General features: G+C 31.8%; 3 protein-coding genes across 5 annotated transcripts in view; all 3 read right to left on the bottom strand.

Moving 5' to 3' along the window:
* LOC130621736 (centrosomal protein of 290 kDa-like) overlaps positions 1-9,172 on the bottom strand; it is a 29,861-nt gene extending 20,689 nt beyond the window's left edge. Inside the window, exons 1-6 of one of the 3 annotated variants that reach the window (XM_057437074.1) lie at positions 8,543-9,172; positions 5,774-5,944; positions 2,949-3,017; positions 2,048-2,689; positions 1,786-1,905; positions 299-1,175 (exon numbers count right to left, since the gene is read on the bottom strand). In XM_057437074.1, coding sequence (XP_057293057.1) covers positions 299-1,175; positions 1,786-1,905; positions 2,048-2,689; positions 2,949-3,017; positions 5,774-5,911 — 1,846 coding nt within the window. In that variant the 5' untranslated portion in view covers positions 5,912-5,944; positions 8,543-9,172. Of the gene's footprint in view, positions 1-298; positions 1,176-1,785; positions 1,906-2,047; positions 2,690-2,948; positions 3,018-5,773; positions 5,945-8,542 lie in introns of those variants that run through there. The other 2 variants (XM_057437075.1, XM_057437076.1) reach the window with 2 other exon arrangements.
* Positions 9,173-9,618: 446 nt separating this feature from the next.
* On the bottom strand, positions 9,619-14,487 carry LOC130621754 (coiled-coil domain-containing protein 89-like). The gene is made up of 8 exons (XM_057437096.1): positions 14,380-14,487; positions 13,439-13,782; positions 12,691-12,809; positions 12,425-12,501; positions 11,949-12,085; positions 11,370-11,452; positions 11,137-11,227; positions 9,619-10,665 (listed from the first exon to the last, which is right to left on the bottom strand). Exons 2-8 carry the CDS (start codon positions 13,772-13,774, stop codon positions 10,561-10,563), a joined length of 948 nt encoding a protein of 315 aa, XP_057293079.1. The 5' UTR covers positions 13,775-13,782; positions 14,380-14,487; the 3' UTR covers positions 9,619-10,560.
* Positions 14,488-15,129: 642 nt separating this feature from the next.
* On the bottom strand, positions 15,130-22,074 carry LOC130621747 (male-specific lethal 1 homolog). The gene is made up of 9 exons (XM_057437089.1): positions 21,613-22,074; positions 20,578-20,690; positions 20,282-20,505; positions 18,422-18,483; positions 18,014-18,081; positions 17,800-17,942; positions 17,157-17,229; positions 16,906-17,017; positions 15,130-15,397 (listed from the first exon to the last, which is right to left on the bottom strand). Exons 1-9 carry the CDS (start codon positions 21,928-21,930, stop codon positions 15,377-15,379), a joined length of 1,134 nt encoding a protein of 377 aa, XP_057293072.1. The 5' UTR covers positions 21,931-22,074; the 3' UTR covers positions 15,130-15,376.
* Positions 22,075-22,238: the final 164 nt, after the last annotated feature.

Here is a 22,238-nt window from a genome sequence, read left to right as displayed (position 1 = left end):
AACAAGGTTTTAGAAAACTGTGCCCCAATGGGTTATAATCAGACTAATCTCAGCTAGCTCACCTAAAGTTTATTTTCCCTCCTTATCTTATCCAATAATACAACGTTTCTAAGGGTGCGAAAGTAAGCACCATTTTTTTTGCTGAAAGCATAATAATTTTCTTATTATAGTTTGACTCAAAATTTCGAGCTCCAGAACATTTTTCTTTCTAATGCTTTCTCTAATTTGCCTATTAAAAGAACTTAAAAGGACTAAATATGAACTTTGGCTTGTTGGAATTTTAGAAATTTAAACTGACCTAATATACTTTGTATTTCTTCTTGCATTTCATTGTGAAGAGTTTCTTCAAAGCGATCTTGAGTAGCTTGAAACAGTTCAGTATATTTCTTTTCAACATCTAATATATCTGTCCGCAACTGCTCATTTTCACTTTTCAAGTTCACGTTTGTTTCATTGACAGAGTTTTCTTTCTGCATTAGCAAACTTTCATAATACTCTTTCATCTCTTTTAATTTTTCTTCGTAACTGTATTTCAAATCTTCTGTATTTAGATTTGACATGCTTTTTGCATTATTTATATCATCATACATGCCTTTCAAGTTTGTCACTTGCATTTTCAGATCTTTGTTTTCTTTTTCTAGCAAGAATACATCTTGATCATACAGTGATTGCAGTTCTTTAATCTGACCTTCATAAGTCTCAATAGTATGACTCATCTGTCTTTGCAATGCTGTTCTACCTTCACTTAAATCACCTTCAGATTTGCTTAGTACATCTTCACACTGACTGTTTAAATCATCAATGTCTTCAAACGAATCATCATCTATGTCCCGCTCTGTTTTCTTAAGAAGATATTGTTCAACTGGTGCCTGGGCAGCTATATCAACTTGCATCGTGGGAAGTTGATCACTATTGGTACTAACACCTTCCAACATGGCACAGAGTTCACTAATTTGCTTTTTCCCTTTAGCAATTTCATTGTGTAGACGACTGACTTCTATTTGATATCTCTCTTCTTTTGATAGCATTGTATCATTTTTTTCTTGTAGTAACATAAGAAAATTCTCTTTCTCTTTCATCCATTCTTGTTTCTCATTATTCATATATTCATTGTCAACTTCTGTTTGCGTTATGGCACTTGAAACCATTGCTTCTCCCTCCTTGGAAAGTTCTTCCTAAATTAGACGCACATACAAATTATTTAAATATAAAAGCCACATATTAGCCAGAAACTCCACCTCCCATGACACGGGCTGACCTGTAGCTTGATAAAGATAGATAGATAGATAGATAGATAGATAGATAGATAGATAGATAGATAGATAGATAGATAGATAGATAGATAGATAGATAGATAGATAGATAGATAGATGTGCATATTATACATGGCTAGCCTCACAAATATCGAAGGATATACCCTGTGTATTATTTCCACGAGGGGCCATGGCTTAGATGGAGAGTCCTAGGGTATTAAATGCTCTTTTTGAGCTACGCAGACCCAATTAGGGCCCGCGCTCTACTAGACAACTCCCGGCAACATCCAACGTCCCACACAATGTGCCATCTCCCCAATTTCCCTCACATGGCTTGGGTTAACCCGAGGCTATGGTAACATTCACTCGCCCATGTTGAATCGCCGTCAAGAGGAATCGAACCCCGGTCTCCCTCACAGAGTACAAGAGCTATAACCACTAATCTACGGCGCCACATTTATTAAAATGGTTGATCATAATGGAGTTTTAGATAGTAAAAGGGCATTTGGATAGTAAAATAAGGTAACTACACCTTAAGAGAAGTATTGGCAAGCTTTAGTTCCTCTAGATATCCTTTATGGTCTTTAATTTCAGCATTTTTAACATCCATTTCCTCTCGAAGTAGGTTAATTTGTTTCATTAATTCTTGAATCTGAAAAAGAAAGTATATAAGATTTTTTAGCAATGTTTTTTCATATTCAAGTAGCATAGGCAAATTGTAACCATTGCCTTAGACATGTACAATATTTGTTTCCTCTTTAGTGCAAAATACTCAATTAATCTATGAAACTCACCCGGAGATTTGCATCTTTTTCAGCCTCTGCTAAGATATTATTTTCATTTCGTGCAGTGGTCAATTTTATTTCTCGTTCATTCAGTCGTATCATCAACTCATTTAGCCTTTTTTCATAATTTTCTCTCATTTCACTTTTAATATTTTTGAGTTCTTCTTCTCTAACTTTAAGCGTCCATGTTGTATCCTTCAGAACTTGCTTGGTTTGTTTAAAACTTTTTTCAACAGCTTTTAAATGATTAATTTCTGAGTTTTTCTTCGAACACTCAAGCATTAATTCCGAAACAAGTCGAGTTTGTGTTTTTAGTTGCTCATTTACATTCTCATCAGTAACAGTTCCCGTTTGAAGAATGAGGTCTCTGTTCTGAGATGTCAACTCCGTAATTAAGGCATCCTTTGCAGCCAGTTCTTTATGAAATTTGTCTAATTTAGAAGACATACTCCCAGGTGAATGCTCCAATTCAACAGTTAATGTTAGTCCACTTTCTGTTTCATCATCCAGCAAATCAAAACTTTTGCTCTTTGTACGGGAAAACGCTGGAGAACTGTAATCTGAGGAAACTTCTTCTAATGATTTAACCTTTTGTAAACGTTGCAGTTGATAACTCCTGTTACTTAGTTGTATATTGTTATCTTCAGTCTCCTGAAAAAAAAACCCAGAAAAGATAAACAATGAATTTATTTAAAAGAATATTTTTAAAAGGAATTTAATCTCCTTTTTTTCTTGTTCTTTCATTACTATATGTTCTACTTTTAAAGATGCAATAAAATAAGCAGAGCAAATTAATTTAAAAAAGAACAGCATATAAAAAATTTATGTGATAATAATATAAACATAAGTTGTTGAGAGTAAAAAATTGTCAAATTTTTTTAAAACAATGAAATATAGGTAACACCTCTACCTCATTGTCTCTTAAACGTGTTCCACTATCTTCCTCAGCACTTACATCATGAAAATTTTGCCATGCTTCCTAAATGTTTACAAATAAAAAAACTAATACCCAGAGCTAAACCAACTATGCAAATTATGATAATTAATCTCTCTTTTTTTCTCTTTTCAGGTATATATATAAAATGTCAAAATAAGTGATCTGTGTATTATTTTTATATTAATAATTAATTATTCCACTCTTTAAAGATTTTAAACTAATCCAATATCAAAGGGGAGGAGCTTTATAAATATTTTGTCTAGCTCTCCTTATTTGCTGTTTTTAAATAACATAAAAATTATCAAACACAGACAGATTTGAAACTCCTTCAATTTAATTGTTAGTACTCCTCTTAATTGTGTCAAGTTGATATTTAGTTCTTGATATTGTGAGTGCCATTGTGGTCACAGCACAAAAATTTTTCACGTAATAAGATTTTAAAAGAAATACAGCTTCTTACGATAATTTTCGAACTAATAATAAATATAAGCAATAGATATTTCCTAGCGAGATGGCATAAGATAGCGTGTTTTTAAGGATCGAAGGAGTATATTTTAAACAGTATATATATACTTTTATACTGTATACACAAATGTCTATTAGAACACTGTTTGGAAGTTTCTGTAAAAAAATTAAAACATGGATCCTGCAGTGATTATTAATAGTTGCTTAGATTTAATGTCTTAAAAAACAAAAAAACAAAACAATCCAGACTGCCAAGGAATGAATTAGGTAAAAAGGTACAGTACTGTAAAAAGATTGTGTTCGTGTAACGAGTGTGGTGCACACGAACCATGATAAAATCGTGGTCTGCATGTATAACAAACAATCAAACATTCTATCGTGGCCACGACACTAATATTATTATCTCCACAAAGGATTATTTTCACGAGCTCCACAATTTCTATAGATTTAATTTTTTTCTTTTCAAAAGTGTCTTTCATTTAAGTTAATTTGTTTGTTTCAGGTTTTATTGAGTTTAACAAAGCATATTTTTAGCTTTTGCTTTGTGTATACTTTAGTCACGAACACGATTGTATTTTTGTACGAAATGCCATTTTGCTTTGTGTATACTTTAGTCACGAACACGATTGTATTTTTGTACGAAATGCCATTTTGTATAGAAAAGTTACATTTGTCTGACCATAATTTAATTCTAGTTTTTAAAACTTTAATAACTATACGCCCGTCTCAAACACATCTCGTTGTTTGCTGATTTTTTTTTTTTTAACAAAAGAATTCTGTTCACGAAAACGTTGGACCGAAAATATATGCAAAATATTTAACAGTTGTAAATTAAAGCAGATTTCAAAAGCGTATTTTGTCATCAACTTTATCAATTTTGCCGATGTATATTTTTCTAATTTTGTCGGTGCCTTTAAAAGCCAGCTGAGCAATTAGTTTCTCTTTAAAACAAAAGTTAAATATTGATGATCTATTTGGCGAAACCATTTATACAATTTATAATTCAAAACATGGTGCTTTCAAAACATTTCAAACAGCAAACAATAAATTTTAAAAAGTTTTCATTTGACCTTAAAATTTAAATTCATGAAATAAAGTTGATTGATTGTATATACCATGCAATAAATTTGAATGCATATGGCTTGTGGTGATAAGTAACACTAAAATGAAACAACCTTAATAACAGAGTCTTCTAGGTCCTCATTGCATAAAGAATTTTAAACATACAAACTTAAAATAAAACGAAAGCAACTTCTTATTTATATTATTATTATTTTATTATTTAAAACAGTGATGCGTTTTTTTAGAAAAAAATAGGGATAAATTTGTGGAAGAATTATCTAAAATTTACGCTTGATTCACGAAGGATTAAAATCTGTTATATAGCTAGCATTATGGCAACGAATTAAAACATCAAATTTTAGTTTATTTTTTTTGCCGTTGGTTTTCAATTTAATTGATAAACTAATACAGTCTTTGTTGTCATACAATAGAAGTAATCTATCGTAGAAGCCACAGTGTAATGTTTAATTTTTGTTTGTGTAGTCCATCCATTTCTAACATAAAAAACAATTTTATAGTCAGAAGTAGTATATACTAGCAGGGCCTTTTTTTCCAATTGCTACGAAAACCTCTGTTATATAACTGATTAAATCAATAAATATATGAGTTAAATAAAATAACATTTTATCTGTAAAAATTTTTCAGTATATATTAGCTCTTTTTTATTTCTTTGCAATGACAAAATTTTATTTCTGAGGTTTTGGTAAACATGAACTCCTTTATGGGCGGTTAACTCTGTAACTGTTGTGCAACATCTCTCGCATCGCTTTGTTGAAAAACATGCTTTTCCATTAAAGTGGTAATGTTAACGGTTGTACAATTTTTATGCTAATAAAAATCAGCCTTCTTGCTAGCATTAAAAATTTCAAAGCAACTCAAAAGGCTTGCAAAATTAAATTTTTTTAATGCATCTAACAATTCTGTTTAATTAAGCTATAAAATGACACCTTTAGATGGCTTGAGAAATTCATATCTTTAGATAGATATAATTTTCAGTTGTTTTTAATATGCTTTGCATGTAATGCAAAAATACATCAATTAGTGTTTTTGTTACACTAGTAAATCTTTAATGCAAATCTTATTGCTTACCAAATAGCAAGTTATTTTTTTTAATCGAGTTTCAAAATTTTCCAGCAAGTATGAAAGACTGTCAGAAGAAAATTCCAAACATTTCAGAGGAGATAAATTGTGTTAAAAAAATCAGTTAGTCGCAAATGTTTGCTCCAATCAAGAAACAACAACAAATATAATGTAAACAACTTGCCACAAACCTCTACGTCATAAATAAAATCCATTGGCTCAGACTCGGCAGATGACTTATCATTGTTATCATTATCATCATCATCATCCTCGTAATCATTGTCATGATCGATGTCATTGTCAGGAGGAGATAAGTTACTGGAATCCATCTGCTGTTTAATATCTTGGTTGATTTCGTTTTGCTGTAGCAAATGTATAAATAATTTATAAATAAATTGGGAAAACGTTTTAATAATTTGATGATCATTTCATGGTAAAGTCATTTTAAGGAAGTGGGGGATAAAAAATTGGTAAGAGGAAGTAAATTTAAGCTCTTTTAGACACAAAACATTTAATGCTTGACTACAACAGCAAAGAGAATTTATTTTTCTCAGTAAATAAAAATCAAAATAAAATTATAAATCAATCTTGTGAGAAGCGTAACCATAAAATGTACCTAAGGGAAAAGATTATTGTGGGAAAAAATTTGGTGGAATTGCTGACTAATGAAAAATAGCGAAAATTTAATTTGATGGGGAGCAAAACCAAATAACTCTTGCCTAAATGTTTTAAAAAACAAACAAACATGAAAGTTCAATTTTTCTTTTTGAATCAGGCAGCAATAGTTAACAGCCATTAACTTGGGTAAAAAGGAAGTGAGTCGTCTTTAAATCCAAAGCTTTTTCAAATCCTATTAATACCATCAGGGAATTGCATGAAGAAAACAAAACGTGTGCTACACATCGCACGCATAAATCTATTTTAGAAAATTTGTGCGTGCGTTTTTCCGATTTTTTTCCTGGTTTATTTTACTCTTATATCAGTCCCATGAGTTTTCTTTAAGTGGTGTAAAAGTGCTAAATATATTAACAAAACACCTTGGTACGTTGTAGGAAGTAATTTATAATAGGTAAATACCATATAATTAAATTTAAACAGTGAACAGTGTCCAGTGATAAAAGGATTTTGAAACTTTTACATTTGCACTTTTTTAAATCTTGCTAATTAGAATCTTTCCTAAAACATTTTAATCCTTTTTCAGGCCTGGTCAGGAATGACATGTGATGGAACGGGCACACCTCCATACACACCTGAATTAATTTTGGCATGTACCTCTTTCTCTCACTTCAACTCTATCTTAGCATGCTATAAAATATGCAACTTCTGCACTTATTAGAAGACTTCTTATGTTTTATAAATACCCCCAAATTTAAAACAAAAAACAAAAAGTGAAATAGCTTTTTCAATTCTGATTTACTGGAGAAAACTTTTATATTTTTTAATAAATAAAAATTATAGAAAGAAAAAAGGTTTAAAATGCATAAAAAATATTAACGTTCCATGCTGAGTGCAGACACAAATTATTACAAAGGTTAATATTTTTAGCGATGTGTGGTACGTATGTGATTTTACTCCCAATGAGGCCTAATTTTCTGCAATTAATTAAATGCAGTCTTTAAATTTAACCATTATAAAAAAATGATTTTTACTATAATAATTTCCAAAAAAGGTTGAAATCAGGATACAAAAAATAATTTAAGGGGGATAAAACTATTAGTTACAGCTTTAGAGACTGTCTCAACAATAGCTTCACATTTTTTACTGATTAAAACGATCATGATTGTTTCATTGATGACAGATCGTATAATGAAATACATATGAATCTATTTGAGAAGATTCTGAAACGTATTTTGGAACAAATTGTTCTCCCTCAAAGCAATTAAAATCAATCAAAAATGTAATAAATTTAATGTGTAAAAATATTTGGAGACATTTTTTTCTCACTTCGCCAGATATTACAAATTCGAAAAAACAAATCTTTGAGACTTTGTACGATTTGCTTTGTATAATTCTATTTTCATAGTTTTAAAATGAAGCACTGCAACTTTTTGTTTTCTTCCATTCTGTCTTCGATTTAGTTTTTACCCCAATCCTACTTGGATATTTGAATGGTCATTGAATCAATCAATCCTGTTTTGACAATATAAAACGGTCTACAATGATATTTTCAATTTCCAAAATTACGTTTTGATGGTTTTTAGGCGATCTACGGCAATGTTACACTCTTTTATAATCCTTTTTTACGGTTTTTAAAAATTTACGATGATGTTTTTACTTTCTACGTTCTGTTTTGATGGTTTTTAAAAGATCTACAGTAAAATGATACTTTTGTTTTTCACTATTCACTTTCAGTTGTTTTTAAACTATTTACAGCAATGTTTGTGCTTTCTACGATAGAGTTGATTAGATTTCATTTCTGCATTATCTTATGCTGAATATAAATATTTCAGACTTTATCCCACAAAACAAAAGTAAAATTTGTAAAATTTTTCTTTTTTTGTGATTAGAACAAATGATGTTGCACTCATCACAAAAACAGAAAGCGATGTATTTGTTAATTCCCAGACCCTGATCCTACCGCCAATGTTGAAGTCCCGTAGTTCATATTTTAATAAGCTTTAAACATATAGTTGATAGTAAGGTTACAGTAAAACTGATCCAATACAGTCCACTCTGAATGTTGTCTTTTATTTTTATTTTCTTTAGAGCCTTCAAAAATAATGCTTATCCTATGCATAATTTTAAAACAATATTAGCATAGAAATATACATATAAACTTTATGTCTGTAAAATACCAAGCATAGACGGTAAAAAATCAAAAAGATTAAAATGTGAGAGAAGCTTTTTGTAAAAAATTGACTAAACAAGATTATGCGTCTCCTGTTTTGTGGAGAATTTCTTACAAAACAACACTAAAAAGCAAAAAAACAACATAAAAACAAGCCGAATAGAACACTCACAGGTCCCGCCTCTAGTCTATTATTATCTCGTAATTTCTTGGTGAGTTGATATTTGCCGGTGTATTTTCTATTTCTTCTTCTATTCTTCTTCTTCTTTGAGACGTACAAATGGCCTCTTGAGGTTATAACGTGAAACCAACTTTCGCTTTTAAGGGTGTGCTCACACTTTTTTTTCGGTTGCTATGAATGATTTAGTAAAATTTATTTATGGTAAGTGCAACCCCTTCGTAAACAACAGAGTAAACAAATTTAGTGGCGCCAAAAATTGATTTTGAGTCCCGTCACGGAGTCATTTGCCGTCATCATAATCATGTCCTATCCTCTGTCGAGAAAATTTTATTTAAAATTGATCAGGGCCGGCGAATCAACTCGGGAGAGATCAACATTGTTGCAGTTGTTTAGCGTTTATTTTTAAATTTTGGATCAAAATCTAGCAAAGAAGGTTCAAGGAAGTATCTTGTGAAATTTACTTTTGTAACGATACATTATTATATACTACCCAACAAATTCACGATAGTAAACATGTTCTTGAACATTTTGGTACTCAGAACCAACCTTGATTGCAGGCCTGTTGCCTCTTTGACGGCAAGTAGAATAACTTTATTCGCAGATAACCAAAGCGCCTTCGAGAGACAAAAAATTCTAGGGACGAGTTTGACTTGGAGATACTCCACTTTTAAAGAATGCTCTCTTTTCTTCCCATGTCGTGTCCAAGTCGATTATTTTCCTAGTCCCTGGGTATACGGAAAAACGTCGTTAAGAAACAGTGACCGCATGTTAATCGATAGTTTTTTCCCAATAGTAAAATATGCAAACGGAGAAAAGTGTTTACGAAGGATAACAAGTTAAGCAGGGTATCAAAATTGCTTTTGCGGAGTTAATATTGATCACATTAAGGCTTGCGTCTTTTTGTGGTATTTAAAAATAGTTATACATTTTTTATATCAACCAGGACTGGTTTGGCCAAAAAGTCTAGCTCTGGTCCTATCTCTCTCCAAAAATATTGATACACCACAACTGTCGATTAAACAAACAGTACAACAACGGCAACTTCAAAAATTATTTCAAAAAGACACTCACAGGAAGATCGTTTCTTTTTTATGATGAAAATATATTCCATTTACAATGCATTAGCAGTACTAAAATATATTAATCTGTTTCTATTTACATACTACGATAAAACATAATATTTACAAGCAAAAACAAGACTTCACAAAATGTTGCTCGAAATCAAGAAAAATTGCGTCTAAATTAATCCGTCACGAAAATTCGAGTCTGAATAAATTTCCGTCATTACCGTCTCGACCATGCGTCCAAGGAATATTACAGACAGTAGCTATATATACATAAATATATACTACATATCAATAATTTACAACATACACGATTTTTTTATACTATACTTTAACTCATATACTTTATCAGTAAAAAAAAGTCAGCAAAAAAATTAGTCGACAAAAATAAAAAGTCGTCAAAAATATTAGTCACTTGGACAAAATTTAGTCACTTTTTGCACACTAAATTTTTGAATTTAGTCGATTTTTGTTGACTAAATTTTTAAATTTAGTCACTAATGAAGAATAATTGCATAAAACTGATAAAAATTAGCAACAAGGAAGAAAAAACAGCGAAAAGGTGGTCGGAAAAAAAGTTAGAAAAAAAGTTCGGGCAGAAAAAAAAATGTCGGCAAAAATTTTAGTCGGCAAAAAATATTAGTCACTTAGCCAAAATTCAGTCACTTTTTGCCGACTTTTTTTTACTGATAAGGTATATACACAGTTAAATTTTAAATGCACTATCACACCAAAAACACAAAAGGCATGAATACTTCTTTGACAAAAAATTAACTTGAAAAAGGGAATACTATCTATTTACAAGAATCGAACTCGAACAAGGTGAGCCATCATCCACCAACTATCCATTCCACGCAAATGATTCCAACCGCAATTTCAAAGTAAATAATTTTCACTACATACAGACAGGATACAAAAACGACGCCATACTTTATTCGCTACCCTTCACAGCAGAGTCGACTTCTGGCTTTTTACCCGTCGTAATCTCTCATTAAGGGTTTTCTCTTTGGATAGAAGTTCTTCGGTGTGCTTCTTATAAGCTTCGAAATGCTGAAAATAGGTTATATATAAAATAAATTTCGTGTACTTGACACACAATGTAAAAAAAGTGATTTTTTAACAAATTTATGTTCGTAATGAATTGCCGCTTTTAAAGGACTTGAAAAAAAAATTTGAATTAGATGTTGGCCATTTTTTATATTCAGTTTCACTAAAGCAAATATTTCACCGATAGTCTGATGTCAATCTGCGCAGCCATTTCTTAAGCAGTTAAAAATACCTTCAAATGTTGCATTCTGTGATGTGGCGTTTATATTTGGCCATTTTGGATTTTCTTATCACGTCTCGTTTTATTAAAAAGAATTTTTTATCGTAGTGTTGTATTCATAAAGTACCGCGAAAGCGTAAAAGTAAATTAGCGATAACCTTGACAACTAATGGCGATTATTATATTCACATTGGAGTGTTTTAAAAATAAAAACAAATCATAAAGTATAAATAAAAATCATCTATTCTCCTTACCAACATTTGCTCTTTTTGTTCTTCTTCTAGTTCTGTGATGCGAAGTTGAAGAATTCTTCTTTTCTCCGATTTGTTTCCGTTCTCAGACAAACTAAAAATATGTTAACAAAATAATCAATAAATAAGATAATTAAGTTATGAGAGCACGTCGAATTGAATGGGTGATTAGGGAGCAATTACTTTAAAAACGTCAAAGTAATTTTATCACGCGACAATAGGAAGCAAACACGCACATAAATTGTTCTTCTAACTCTTTGCATTTCTCTCGTTCACTTGTATATAGTTTGTTTACCAACATTAACTCGTTCTTTACATCCTAAAATATATAAAAACTGTTATGTTAATATGGTTGCTTAAAATCGTAAATAAACAATCGAGCAGGGTGTCTTGCAGAATCTTTTCTCTATTTCCCTCTAATGCTATCTTGATTTTATAACCTTTTTCTTTGATGCTTTTTGTTTTGTTTTTAAGCAAGAGGGGAGTTCAGTTGATAAAACTTGGCGCAAAATAAAATAAAATGGGGGTGTCTCTCACTTTTTCTTGGACAAAACATAACTTGGTCGTTATCAATGCCAAGATTGATTTTTCCATTGATAAGCAAAAACACCAGGAGTATGATTAAAAATTGAAACACAACGACACAAAAGTTTTTCTTTCGCATTTTAAGATATTTTTCCTCTTAAAAGCTGCCTTGTTGGGTGGATTCTCTGCTTTTTCGAAACCGGTACAGAATCTGACGTGAGAACCAGGATACAAGAAAGAAACACGGGAACATATTTTGTTCTAAATAATCTAACATACGAATGCTCTACCTCCATTTCTTTATGTGCTTCATTTGCTTGTTGTTTGGTTGTTTTCACTTTTTGTTGAGATGTCTGCAGTTTTGTTTTCGTTTCACTCAACATATCTTTCAAAGTGGTGACTTGCTTTAACAACATTGCAGTGTCGTCTAAACAATTATGGTTACAATATAAACAAACGCCATTTGGCGTCTCCTCCGTTCTTGTAAACGGACTTACTTGGAGCTACTTTTTGTGTACAAGATCCACACTTGCAATTCCCCGCCCGCACCCCCGTTTTCGCCCGCCCCCCGCCTCTTCGAATATAAGACAGGGTCAAATTTGACTTTTATGAGAATAACAAAGAAGCAGTACCCCTTGCACATTTTACTCTGGGGTAGTAAATACAAGTGGAGATTCATATTAATTTGTAATTTCCACTTTATTACTTAAATTAATAGTTCTTGTTAGCTGTGTACATTTTAGTAATAATTCAGTGGTCTATATACCTTTAAGTTTGTTTTTGGCTGCATCAAGCTCGTTTTTCAGCTCTTTGCAATTCTTTTCATTCTGTTTCTCGTTACTCCTATCAAACCAAGAGAGAAAGAAATGTAAACAAGAATAATATTATAGACAGCCTACGCGAGAACGACTTCGTTAAAAAGTAATTAAAAAATTAGTAGATGCAGGGTTGTATAAACTATTAAAGTTATCAAAAGAACATTCATTAGAATGAGGTTATCTAGGTTATCATGATAAAGAAAACACGTGTTACTTAAGCTGTTCTTTCAGAAGAAGAATTTCTGACTGTCGCTCGCGAAGAGTTCGTTGCATTTCTTGCAAAATACTCTTTCTACTCGCATTTTCAGCAGCTATCAGCTTCTCGTTTTCTTCCTAAATAAAAAAATATGAAAAATACAGGAGAAAAATTCTCCACTTATCCTTTAAAATTGGCTCAGATATTGTTCTGAAAGCAGAATTGTTCAAAGATAAAAAATGACAATCTATTTTTAGTGTGGCAAGCCCATTTTCATTTTTGTTTTCTGACTGAAACAAAGATTTCCCTCAATTTTCCTGATAACCCATTAAATCGAAACTGCTATAACTGCGAACAAAAAAAACACCCTGAAACATGTGCAGAACTTGTCAAAAATTACCAGTATCCACTTGCGCCCTTGGCGATGTTGGACCAATGCAAATTATTGTCTGCTATTAAAGAATGATATCTTCTAGATGCTAATTCATTCAAACTAATAGTTGACAACTGAATTCCACACAACAAAACTATCTTGACTTTTGAAAAAAATCCTAAATTTTCTGAATTTAATTTCCAGACTTTTTTTTTAAACTTTTTGATGCAATCTTAAATTTGTTTGACGAGGTTTTCCAAAATGCTGGCCAAAGTGTTTTTACAAAAATTTGACCCTAAATTGATTACATATTAAAGACTGCCGAAAAAGCTGCTACTACAGAAGAAGAAAAACAAAATCTTCACAGGTTGAGTGCATAGCTAAGTTTCTTACTTTCAGTGTATGATAATCAGCTTTTAATTTGTCCCTTTCTTGACTTATTTCATCTTTCTCTTTCATCACTTCATTAACCTTAACTTCCAATGTTTCCGATTTTGAAATTTTAGCAGCCGATATCTTCTGTTCTTTTAAGTAAAGTCTTGTATATTTCTCGCATTCTTCTTTTGATCGAACCAACTCTTCTTCCTGCTTCATACATTTCTCTAAATATTCATCAGCTCTTCGCTTAAGAATGCATATTAGTTCGGATTGCTGATCAATACGTGATCTGAGCAGCAGTTCGTTTGACTCTTCCAAAGATATCTTAGAAAGGCTTTTAATACGTTCCATTGATTAATCTAAAGCAAACAATAGTTAACTCAAAGTAGTCAATCTTTTTTTTCTAAAAAAGGTACCTTTCACTACTAAAATATAAAATTTGAAAAAGTGCAATTTGACCCCCCCCCCCCCCCCCCCCTACAATTAAGCATAAAAGAGTACTGGATGCTTTTGATATTGTATCGTAAAATACAAATCACCCTTAATCCCCAGTCAAGGGTACAGACCCTGCAAGCTGGGTCTGTACTTGTGACATTTGGCTTTATATTTTACAGTACAACATCACAACCATCAATATCTTTTTAGTAACACATTACACAGAAGAACTACATCTAAGATATCATAACATTGAAGCTTTTTTGAACATTATTTATACCTATCAGCTGAAGTAGATGAAACCTGTAAAAATATTACTTTATAATAATAATAGGTTTTCATAAAATCAATTTCAAGCGAATTTTGTTTTCTGTGCATTTAAGCAATATTAAAAAAATTTTTGAACGTTTTTTACCCCTCTTGTATATAAACTAGATCTTAAAATTAATTGCACAATATTACATGCAATATATTGCAGTGATGGAGAGTACCATTTGGAAATTCAATCAGAAATAGTCTACCTGAAAAACAAGAATTCAAAGTGTGAAAAACTCATTAAAATTCCATTTGTTGGATAGTTGTGTTGTCATTATTTATTTCTAAAAAACAAGGTTGAGAAATTAAATGTTAGTACCTCATAGTAAATATGGTTTTTATCTTCGAGAATATATAGGGATGCTACTAACATCCCTAACTTTTCAATTTTCTTTAAATTATTGGTAAAAGTGTATTATTTAGTATTACACAACCTGTCCTTAATGTATGTTTATTCCTGACAACCTTTGCAATATTTTTCTTTGTAATACAGGCTTAGAAGTAATACTATAAAAACAGAGCCTGCAATAACTATGGATTAAACTCTTTCCACATTTGAGAGGCACTGGCATGGAATCACAAGAACATATTGTCAGTGTTCAATTTGCCAGTAACAATGTGTTATGAATGTTTTGCGTTATTTTTTTTTAATTTTTAATAGTTGGTGTAAATTAATTATTTTTTACTATACATGTAAACCAACTCTAAATAAATAAAACAAAATAAAAAACCTATCGAAACTCTGCTGGTATTTAAGAAGTTTAACCTTCAAACTCTTCCTGATTGTGGTAAAAATTGTATCACTCTCAAGCAATAAAGATAAAAAAAAATAAGTGAACAAAATAAAATAACGAAAAATATAATATGATAGGAATCAACCAACATATGCTCTAAACTTTTTGCAAACAAACGTTTCATCATTAAAGGGTATGGTAGACATAGAATCAACAAGTAACTTTTATGTCGGTTCATCATGTTTACAAAACGTAGATGATCAGCAACATACAATATCAGTTTTCATACATAGAAATTTACAATATAAACATATTTTGGGATTTTGAGTTTTTTATGCAGGTTATAATACAGCAAGTTACACGTGTGTCTAGCTTCGCGTTTATTTCATGGTGTTCGCAGGAAGAAGCAAAGGTTGGTGTTTTAATACATGTCAGTCACAATGACATTAACATTTCTTCAGTTCCACCTTCATTTAATAACACTTTGTTTCTAAAAAAAAACAAAAACAACAACAAAATATTACAACTCATAACAACAACAATTAAGCAAAATTGTTTGATATTCGACATACAAAAAGATACATTTTAAATAAGGTTTATACCTTAATGGGATAAATTTCTACATGAATTGATGTTTCCAATTTTGCCATTAAAAAAAGCTAACTTATTCCAGAAAATTAACGTGGCACAAAATTAATTTATGTGACTTTTGGAAGTTTGTGTTAACTTAAAAATAGTCAACTTAAATCTGCAAAAAGCTGGATTAAGCGTGTTTATGACCTAAACATGTTTAGAAAGTTGTAACCCATGAAAAGAAAACAGCAAGGTTCAGTTTAAATATACAAAAAATTTTAGACTTTTCCCCAATGCAATCTTTATTGATTCCTCTGGGGTTTTTTAAAGTAAAAGTGTGTTAATTCATTTTTTATGTTTTGTGCATGCAGATTATTTTCTCTCCTCTGTAATGTGTTCTTTTTGTGTGTGACATTTTAAATATACCCAATCACTTTCCAATTTCTGTTTCCTGCACCCAAAATCTATATTATAATACTCGTGTGCGTCTGTCTGTCATGCAAAATGGTACTGCATGTACATGCAGGACAGACTTGATACAGAGGAAATTGAGTTTAGATCTAACACAGTATAGATCAGATTGGAAGAGGGTCATTAATACACCCCGTCCAACCCATGCTAGCATGGAAAACGGACGTTAAGCCGAGAATGATGATAATGATGATGATGATGTAGCGACGCACAAATTCGTTTTAACAAGGACGGGCGAACCCGTGGATTTTCCACGGGCCACCAACTAGTACTATTAAACAGCCCATTTTTAAATATTTCTTTGTTTGTATACCAGGTGTGTATTCTGAATGTGGGCTCAATAAAGCGATCCAACACAATTAAGTTTGTCTTGTGGTAACAACACATGCTTGTTTTGAAAAGTTTGAAATATAGCACTTACCAAATTTAGAGTAAAGAATAGCATAGGTATTTGTATGAAATAATAAATCTGACAACAGAAGCTTATTCCAGTATGTCCCTTGCCAATACATTAGCTTCAAATTTTTCGTTTTTAAGCACTTTCATGGCATTAATGTTGTTTGGTCTCAGCAAATCATTGGTACAAGACCTGTCTCATTAAAATTCAGGAACTTAGTTATCATTTGTCATGATTTTATGAACTTGAAAAATATGAAAACATGATCTAAAAGTTCAATTTTGCAAGAATTTTATTTCGCGAATGCAAATATAATTAAAAAAATCACAAGATTTACTGCTCACAGAAATTGGATTAAAACCCCTCAGCCACAAATCTATATTATAATACCCGTATACATCTGTCTGTTTGTCACGCAAAAGGGTAGCTTAGCTGTGCAAGTAGTAAGACGCACGCAATGCGGTATAAAAAGGACGGGTGAACCCGTGGATTTTTCCACGGGCTAACGACTAGTGTTTTTCATATTATTCTAAATACATGAACAAACAATAACTCACTTTAAGAGGGCCCTTTTTATGGCTTGTTTTTAATCGTTTTGACACTCTTTCTTTTGAACTGCGAAGTTGAACTTCACGCTTTGCTATGCTAAACCATGGTAATTCCATTTCCCTATAAAAAAAGAGATTCGGCACATCATACTTTATAATTTGCGTTTTTTTCCAAAACAACTGAAAACGGGTTACACATATCATTTCTTTCAGCAACTTTTTTTCCTTTTATCAACTTAAAAACTTCAGAAAAAACTTACTTGACTTCCACTGCAGGAAGTGGTCGACCAAATGCACATACTGGAACAATGTCACTTATTTCAATTGCCATTACTAAATAAATATATATTAATTTTAGTATCCATAAATGTTGATACAGGGTACTGACAGGAGTGTTTGAAACACTTATCAAGAAACATGTAAATCCAACAAAACTCTATGAAAGGCGTAGTTACCATATTGAACCAACTACATTATGTGCAGCAATATGTTAGTGATGAACTCAGATAGTTTATCTGGATGGTGTGTATACATAGGTGAATTTCTATCATAGCACATCCGTGTTTTTTTATTCTCAACCGAGGGGGTTTGTCTGTGTCTGTCAGTTCTCAGTACCGCGGATCAAATCCTGCTCACTGCCAGGCAGTATGTTAGTGATGAACAAAGTAGTTCTTCTTCAATATGACTTACAACGATTTTAATGGCCCGTCATGATCGGAGGTCTGATTGGGATAAAGCATTCTCTGTTGAGAATGAAAAAAATCCACAAAAACCCGTATGTGCTATGATAAAAAACTACCATGTTATGAACTCATTCTTGTTGAATACAGTTTAATCTTGTCTTAAAATTCTGTGATATAAATGAGACTAAAATGGAGTTTCAAGAAAATAAAAAATGCATACTATTTGAGGGATCTCGAGCCAATGTATTTGAAACTGAATTGTTGGAGGCTGTCTTTGCTTGTGTCTTATTAACTTGTCTTTCATTGTATTTACGAGAAAGCATTTCATGATGACGTTGCTGTCTTAAATGTTGTAAATCCCATCTAAATATGACATTGACAGCTTCACATCACTCTAAAAGCAACAACTTAACTTATATAAAACTCACATTCACCTTTTTCTCCTCTTCTCTTCTGTCTCTGGCTTTAAATGACGTCTGGCAAAGGCCTCGTTTGATATATCCTACATAAAAAAGCAAAGAGAATTTAAAGAAATAGCTTTCCACATATCTCTGTAATAATAGCTGTCATCTGTCTGTCTGTACGCAAGTATGACAAGTCACCTAATTTGCCTAATATACCTAATAAAAAAACACCAAAATTGTTAGTTTTGACACATAATCTCTAAAACAGAAATTACTTTTTTGAGGTAGATGGCTTTAGTTTTTATTCTATAGCAGCATAGTATCAAAAATGTATAATCCAATTGAAATAAGAAATAGTTAGCGCCTTGATTTCCTTATCAATCTGGTTATGATAACTGTTAAAAAAAATCTATGTATTTAACATGTAATAAAATTTACCTCTTCGTTACCACCTGTTATGACGGGTTTATCCTGATGTGCAACAAGTTTCCATGGTGGAACTGTAATTAACACAGAAGTTAGCAAACAAACACAAACAAACAAATACACTATCTATTTATATGCAGCACAAATCTTTATATGCACGAAACGCGCATACATATAAGAAGCAGGAGCCTGAGATTATACAGTACAGTCTGAATGTAATCTACCGCGTACACGCTAATATCACACCTTTGCGTAGAGGACAGCAGTCGTTTGTCTTTTGTTATAATAAAATCCCTTAAGAGTTTTGCGAGTTTATATTTGCATGTGCTCGCAAATCGGAGCAATTATATTTCTTGTAATAGCGAGATACATTATGTAAATGTATTGATAAGATATTCCCTTAAGTATTAGCGTGAAATAATTAAATAATAAAAATCTTTCGCAAAGTTTTATAATACATTGCGCAAGAATGTATTGTTGATTTAATTACTAAAAAGATTCATGCGCGTTTAATTTAAAAACATATGAGAAGCATTGTTCACAACTATTAAGTGACTTGTGCGTTTTTTCATTAAAAGAATACAACTATGGTTTATTTTTGTAAAACAAATGGTGTATATTCTGAAATAAATACAATATCTTCCTTCTTAACAAACAACGTAAAATAAATCCTTCCGCATACTTTTTTATTGAAACAAATTAAAACATTTCTATCGCCGCTTTTCGTTTTTAAACTTTTAAAATGCAATCTAAAAAAACATTTCTATCGCCTTTCTTCTTTCTTGAACTTTTAAAACGCGATCTAAAAAATCTTTTCTATCACCGCTTTTCGTTTATAAACTTTCAAAATGTGATTTAAAAAACATTTCTATCGCTGCTTTTCGTTTTTAAACTTTTAAATGCGATCTAAAAAATCTTTTCTATCGCTGTTTTTTGTTTATAAACTTTTAAAATGCGATCTTAAAAAACATTTCTATCAACGCTTTTCATTTATAAACTTTTAAAATGCGATTTAAAAAAACATTTCTATTGCCGCTTTTCGTTTTTAAACTTTGAAAATGGAATCTAAACTTTTATATTTAATTACTACAATTAAAAATTCGCGCAAAATAGATTGCTAAAATTGATCTTGCAACCTATTGTGATTAAACAATCGATCGCGTGGGGTCATTTATCAGTGAGGCAATTATTTTCTTAAAAAAACAAAAGCTATCGCAATGTTATTGTTCTGTGTAACTATTCATGCGAGTTTTCTGGTAGAGTACATTCAGACTGTACTGTAAGTACATACAATTGCCCTCATGAAATATTGATAAACTTGAAAATGTTAACTGATAAATTGACAGGGCTCTTGCTAAAAAGCATTTGATTCTGTGGATTTTTAGAAAATCTCTTTTAGAATTATTAAAGGAGTGGCTCAGTGGATTTTCAAATTCGGAAATTCGGATTAAGCAACACCAAATTGGTTAGAATTTAAAAAATGAATATATGTGCAATGTGTGTTGCTATTTCTTTATTTTTTAAGACAAACTTTCTGTATTTTACAACATTTTGATACCCTTACTTCTAATTTGTTTATGGGCACAGTTGATTGCTGCAGAAATTGAAAAAAAACTAGTTTTGCCAGTGACGTCACAACTCAACAGGTTGGTGGGTCTCTACAGAGTTTGGAATTGGAAAAAAAATTAGACATGGTTTTTAAATAAAGCAACAAGTTTCAAGCAAAAAATATATTTTTGCAGACTTTTTAATGTTGCAACTTATTTACAGCATTAAAAAAAACCTTTTTTCTACTGGACCACTCCTTTAAAAAACACCCAGGTTGAACTCAAAACATGTGTATCTTAATTGAAATGTCAGTAGAGAATTTACCAGAAACAACAGATTTTTCTGTTTCTTCATCTTTAACAACAATATCATCAACTTTTAGGTTAAGCTTTGTTGACATGTGAAGAAATGCTTTATTTGTCCTTAGATAGCTGCCGAATCTGAAATTGCGATCTGAACGAGAGTTGACATTTACAGGTAAGGCTGGTGCATTTTTCTCGGCTTCTGTTAACGTTGGATTTTTACTTGAGTAAGATGTCGGAGTGGAGCTGATAAGAGAGAACGGAAAACATAAAGAAAAATGTAGATAAGTACAAATTTAAAGCGTAACAAATCCTTACATCCTAGCCCCAGCTCCTGAAGATTTTGACTTTATTTGAAACTCATCTGGATCTAATGAATGTCGTTTTTGCAAAGCCAGCCTTCTTTCCATACGACCAAGTCGTGCCTCCAACTACAGAAAAAGGAGAAATTATGACAAGATGAAAAATATGCTTGTTGTAACACCCTCCTCCATTGTAGACACAGTGCTTGAGGAATTAAAAATCGCATTTTTGAACAAAGGGACAGTTTTTTTCTGTACTCGCAATTAATAGCAACGCTTGTATCTGACTCGTATTTGACTTTTTTAATTTTCATGAATTTGAAACAAGTATTAAAAAAATATCAAAGTTTTTGAAAAAATGAACAGACAATTTTTAAGTTTGTTAAAATTTTTTGATTGACGCTCTCAAAAAATAGTTGGACATATCTAATGTCCAGACGTTATTTCCATCACTGCATACCAATATATTATGAAACCAGACAGGCTAGAGAAAATTTTTAGGAATAACTTTTCATCGATCCTCTTTGTTAATTCGCTACAAGTTTTTCTAATGTTGCATTGGTTTCTTGAGCAGCAGAAAAGGTACACAGGGATGTTTGAAGCAGCTACTAGCTGTATGTGAGACAAGTCGCTAAGTATTGCAATCATTATAATCAAGAAATCGGTTTTAAGAAATAACTCCAGTGAATCTTACATTGGAAAAAAACATATCAATGAATTAAGAAGCAAAACACAGAACTAGAACATTTCAGTCGATTCCTTTTATGCTGGACCTGACACAAACACCCACCTCTTTTACTGGCATTTTTGCAAAGTTGTTTAAGGGATGGCCTATAGTCAATAACCAGGAAGTTATATATGACACGAGTAAAGCAGACAGATCGTTCTGGAGTTGTTTGTTCAGATGATCACATAATTCGGATGGAATATAAATGGGCTAACTATAATAGTAAAAGTTGCCCCCCTCTCTCCTCTAACACATCTGGCTAGCTAGGAGGGATATCCACCTCTTTATACAAACAAGAACAATAAATATATTTTAGCTCTTTACCTGATCTTTCTCTGATTTAAGAGAGATTATTTGTCGATCTTTTCGCATTATGCTGGATTGTTGATGTTCAATTAAATCAAGTTGCAATGAAACCAACCTTTTTAATTGTTGTTCTTCTTTTAAACCTCCTTTATTAAATATAGACATACAATTTTTATTGTCTTTTACACATTGTTTTTCATCATTACAGCTTCCTGGTTGCTCCAATTGTCCAGATTCACGTTGAGTTGGGTTTGATGCTATCATTGACAGGGGATTGCAGTTCTCTTCTTCAGTCCCTTCGGAACTTGGAACTAATGCCATTGATGCAACAACCATGGCATGCTTTTGGTGTGGAAATCTAAATCAGCATTACTGCCATCTCTATATATATCGTGAATCAAAAGTTATCTAAACTTTAATTTTTGTTTAGGTAAATGATCAGCTAGGCTAGCTGCTGGCTGCAACAGGGATTGTCTTTCGATATTCAATGTTGGTCAATTTGTCCGGCGCTTTAATGGCGCTTACACGCCATATAGTATTCTCAGGATATACCAGGCGATGGGCGGGGTGCCTATGACTCAACAGGCGGTCTAGGGCGGATTTTGTTCGTGGTCGCAAACATTTCCCGCCCAAAGGAATACATG

The sequence above is a fragment of the Hydractinia symbiolongicarpus genome, chromosome 12 (assembly GCF_029227915.1).
Source record: "Hydractinia symbiolongicarpus strain clone_291-10 chromosome 12, HSymV2.1, whole genome shotgun sequence".
Lineage (NCBI taxonomy): Eukaryota > Metazoa > Cnidaria > Hydrozoa > Anthoathecata > Hydractiniidae > Hydractinia > Hydractinia symbiolongicarpus.
Note: the sequence above shows the minus strand (reverse complement) of the source record. Positions and strands in the feature narration are given on the sequence as shown.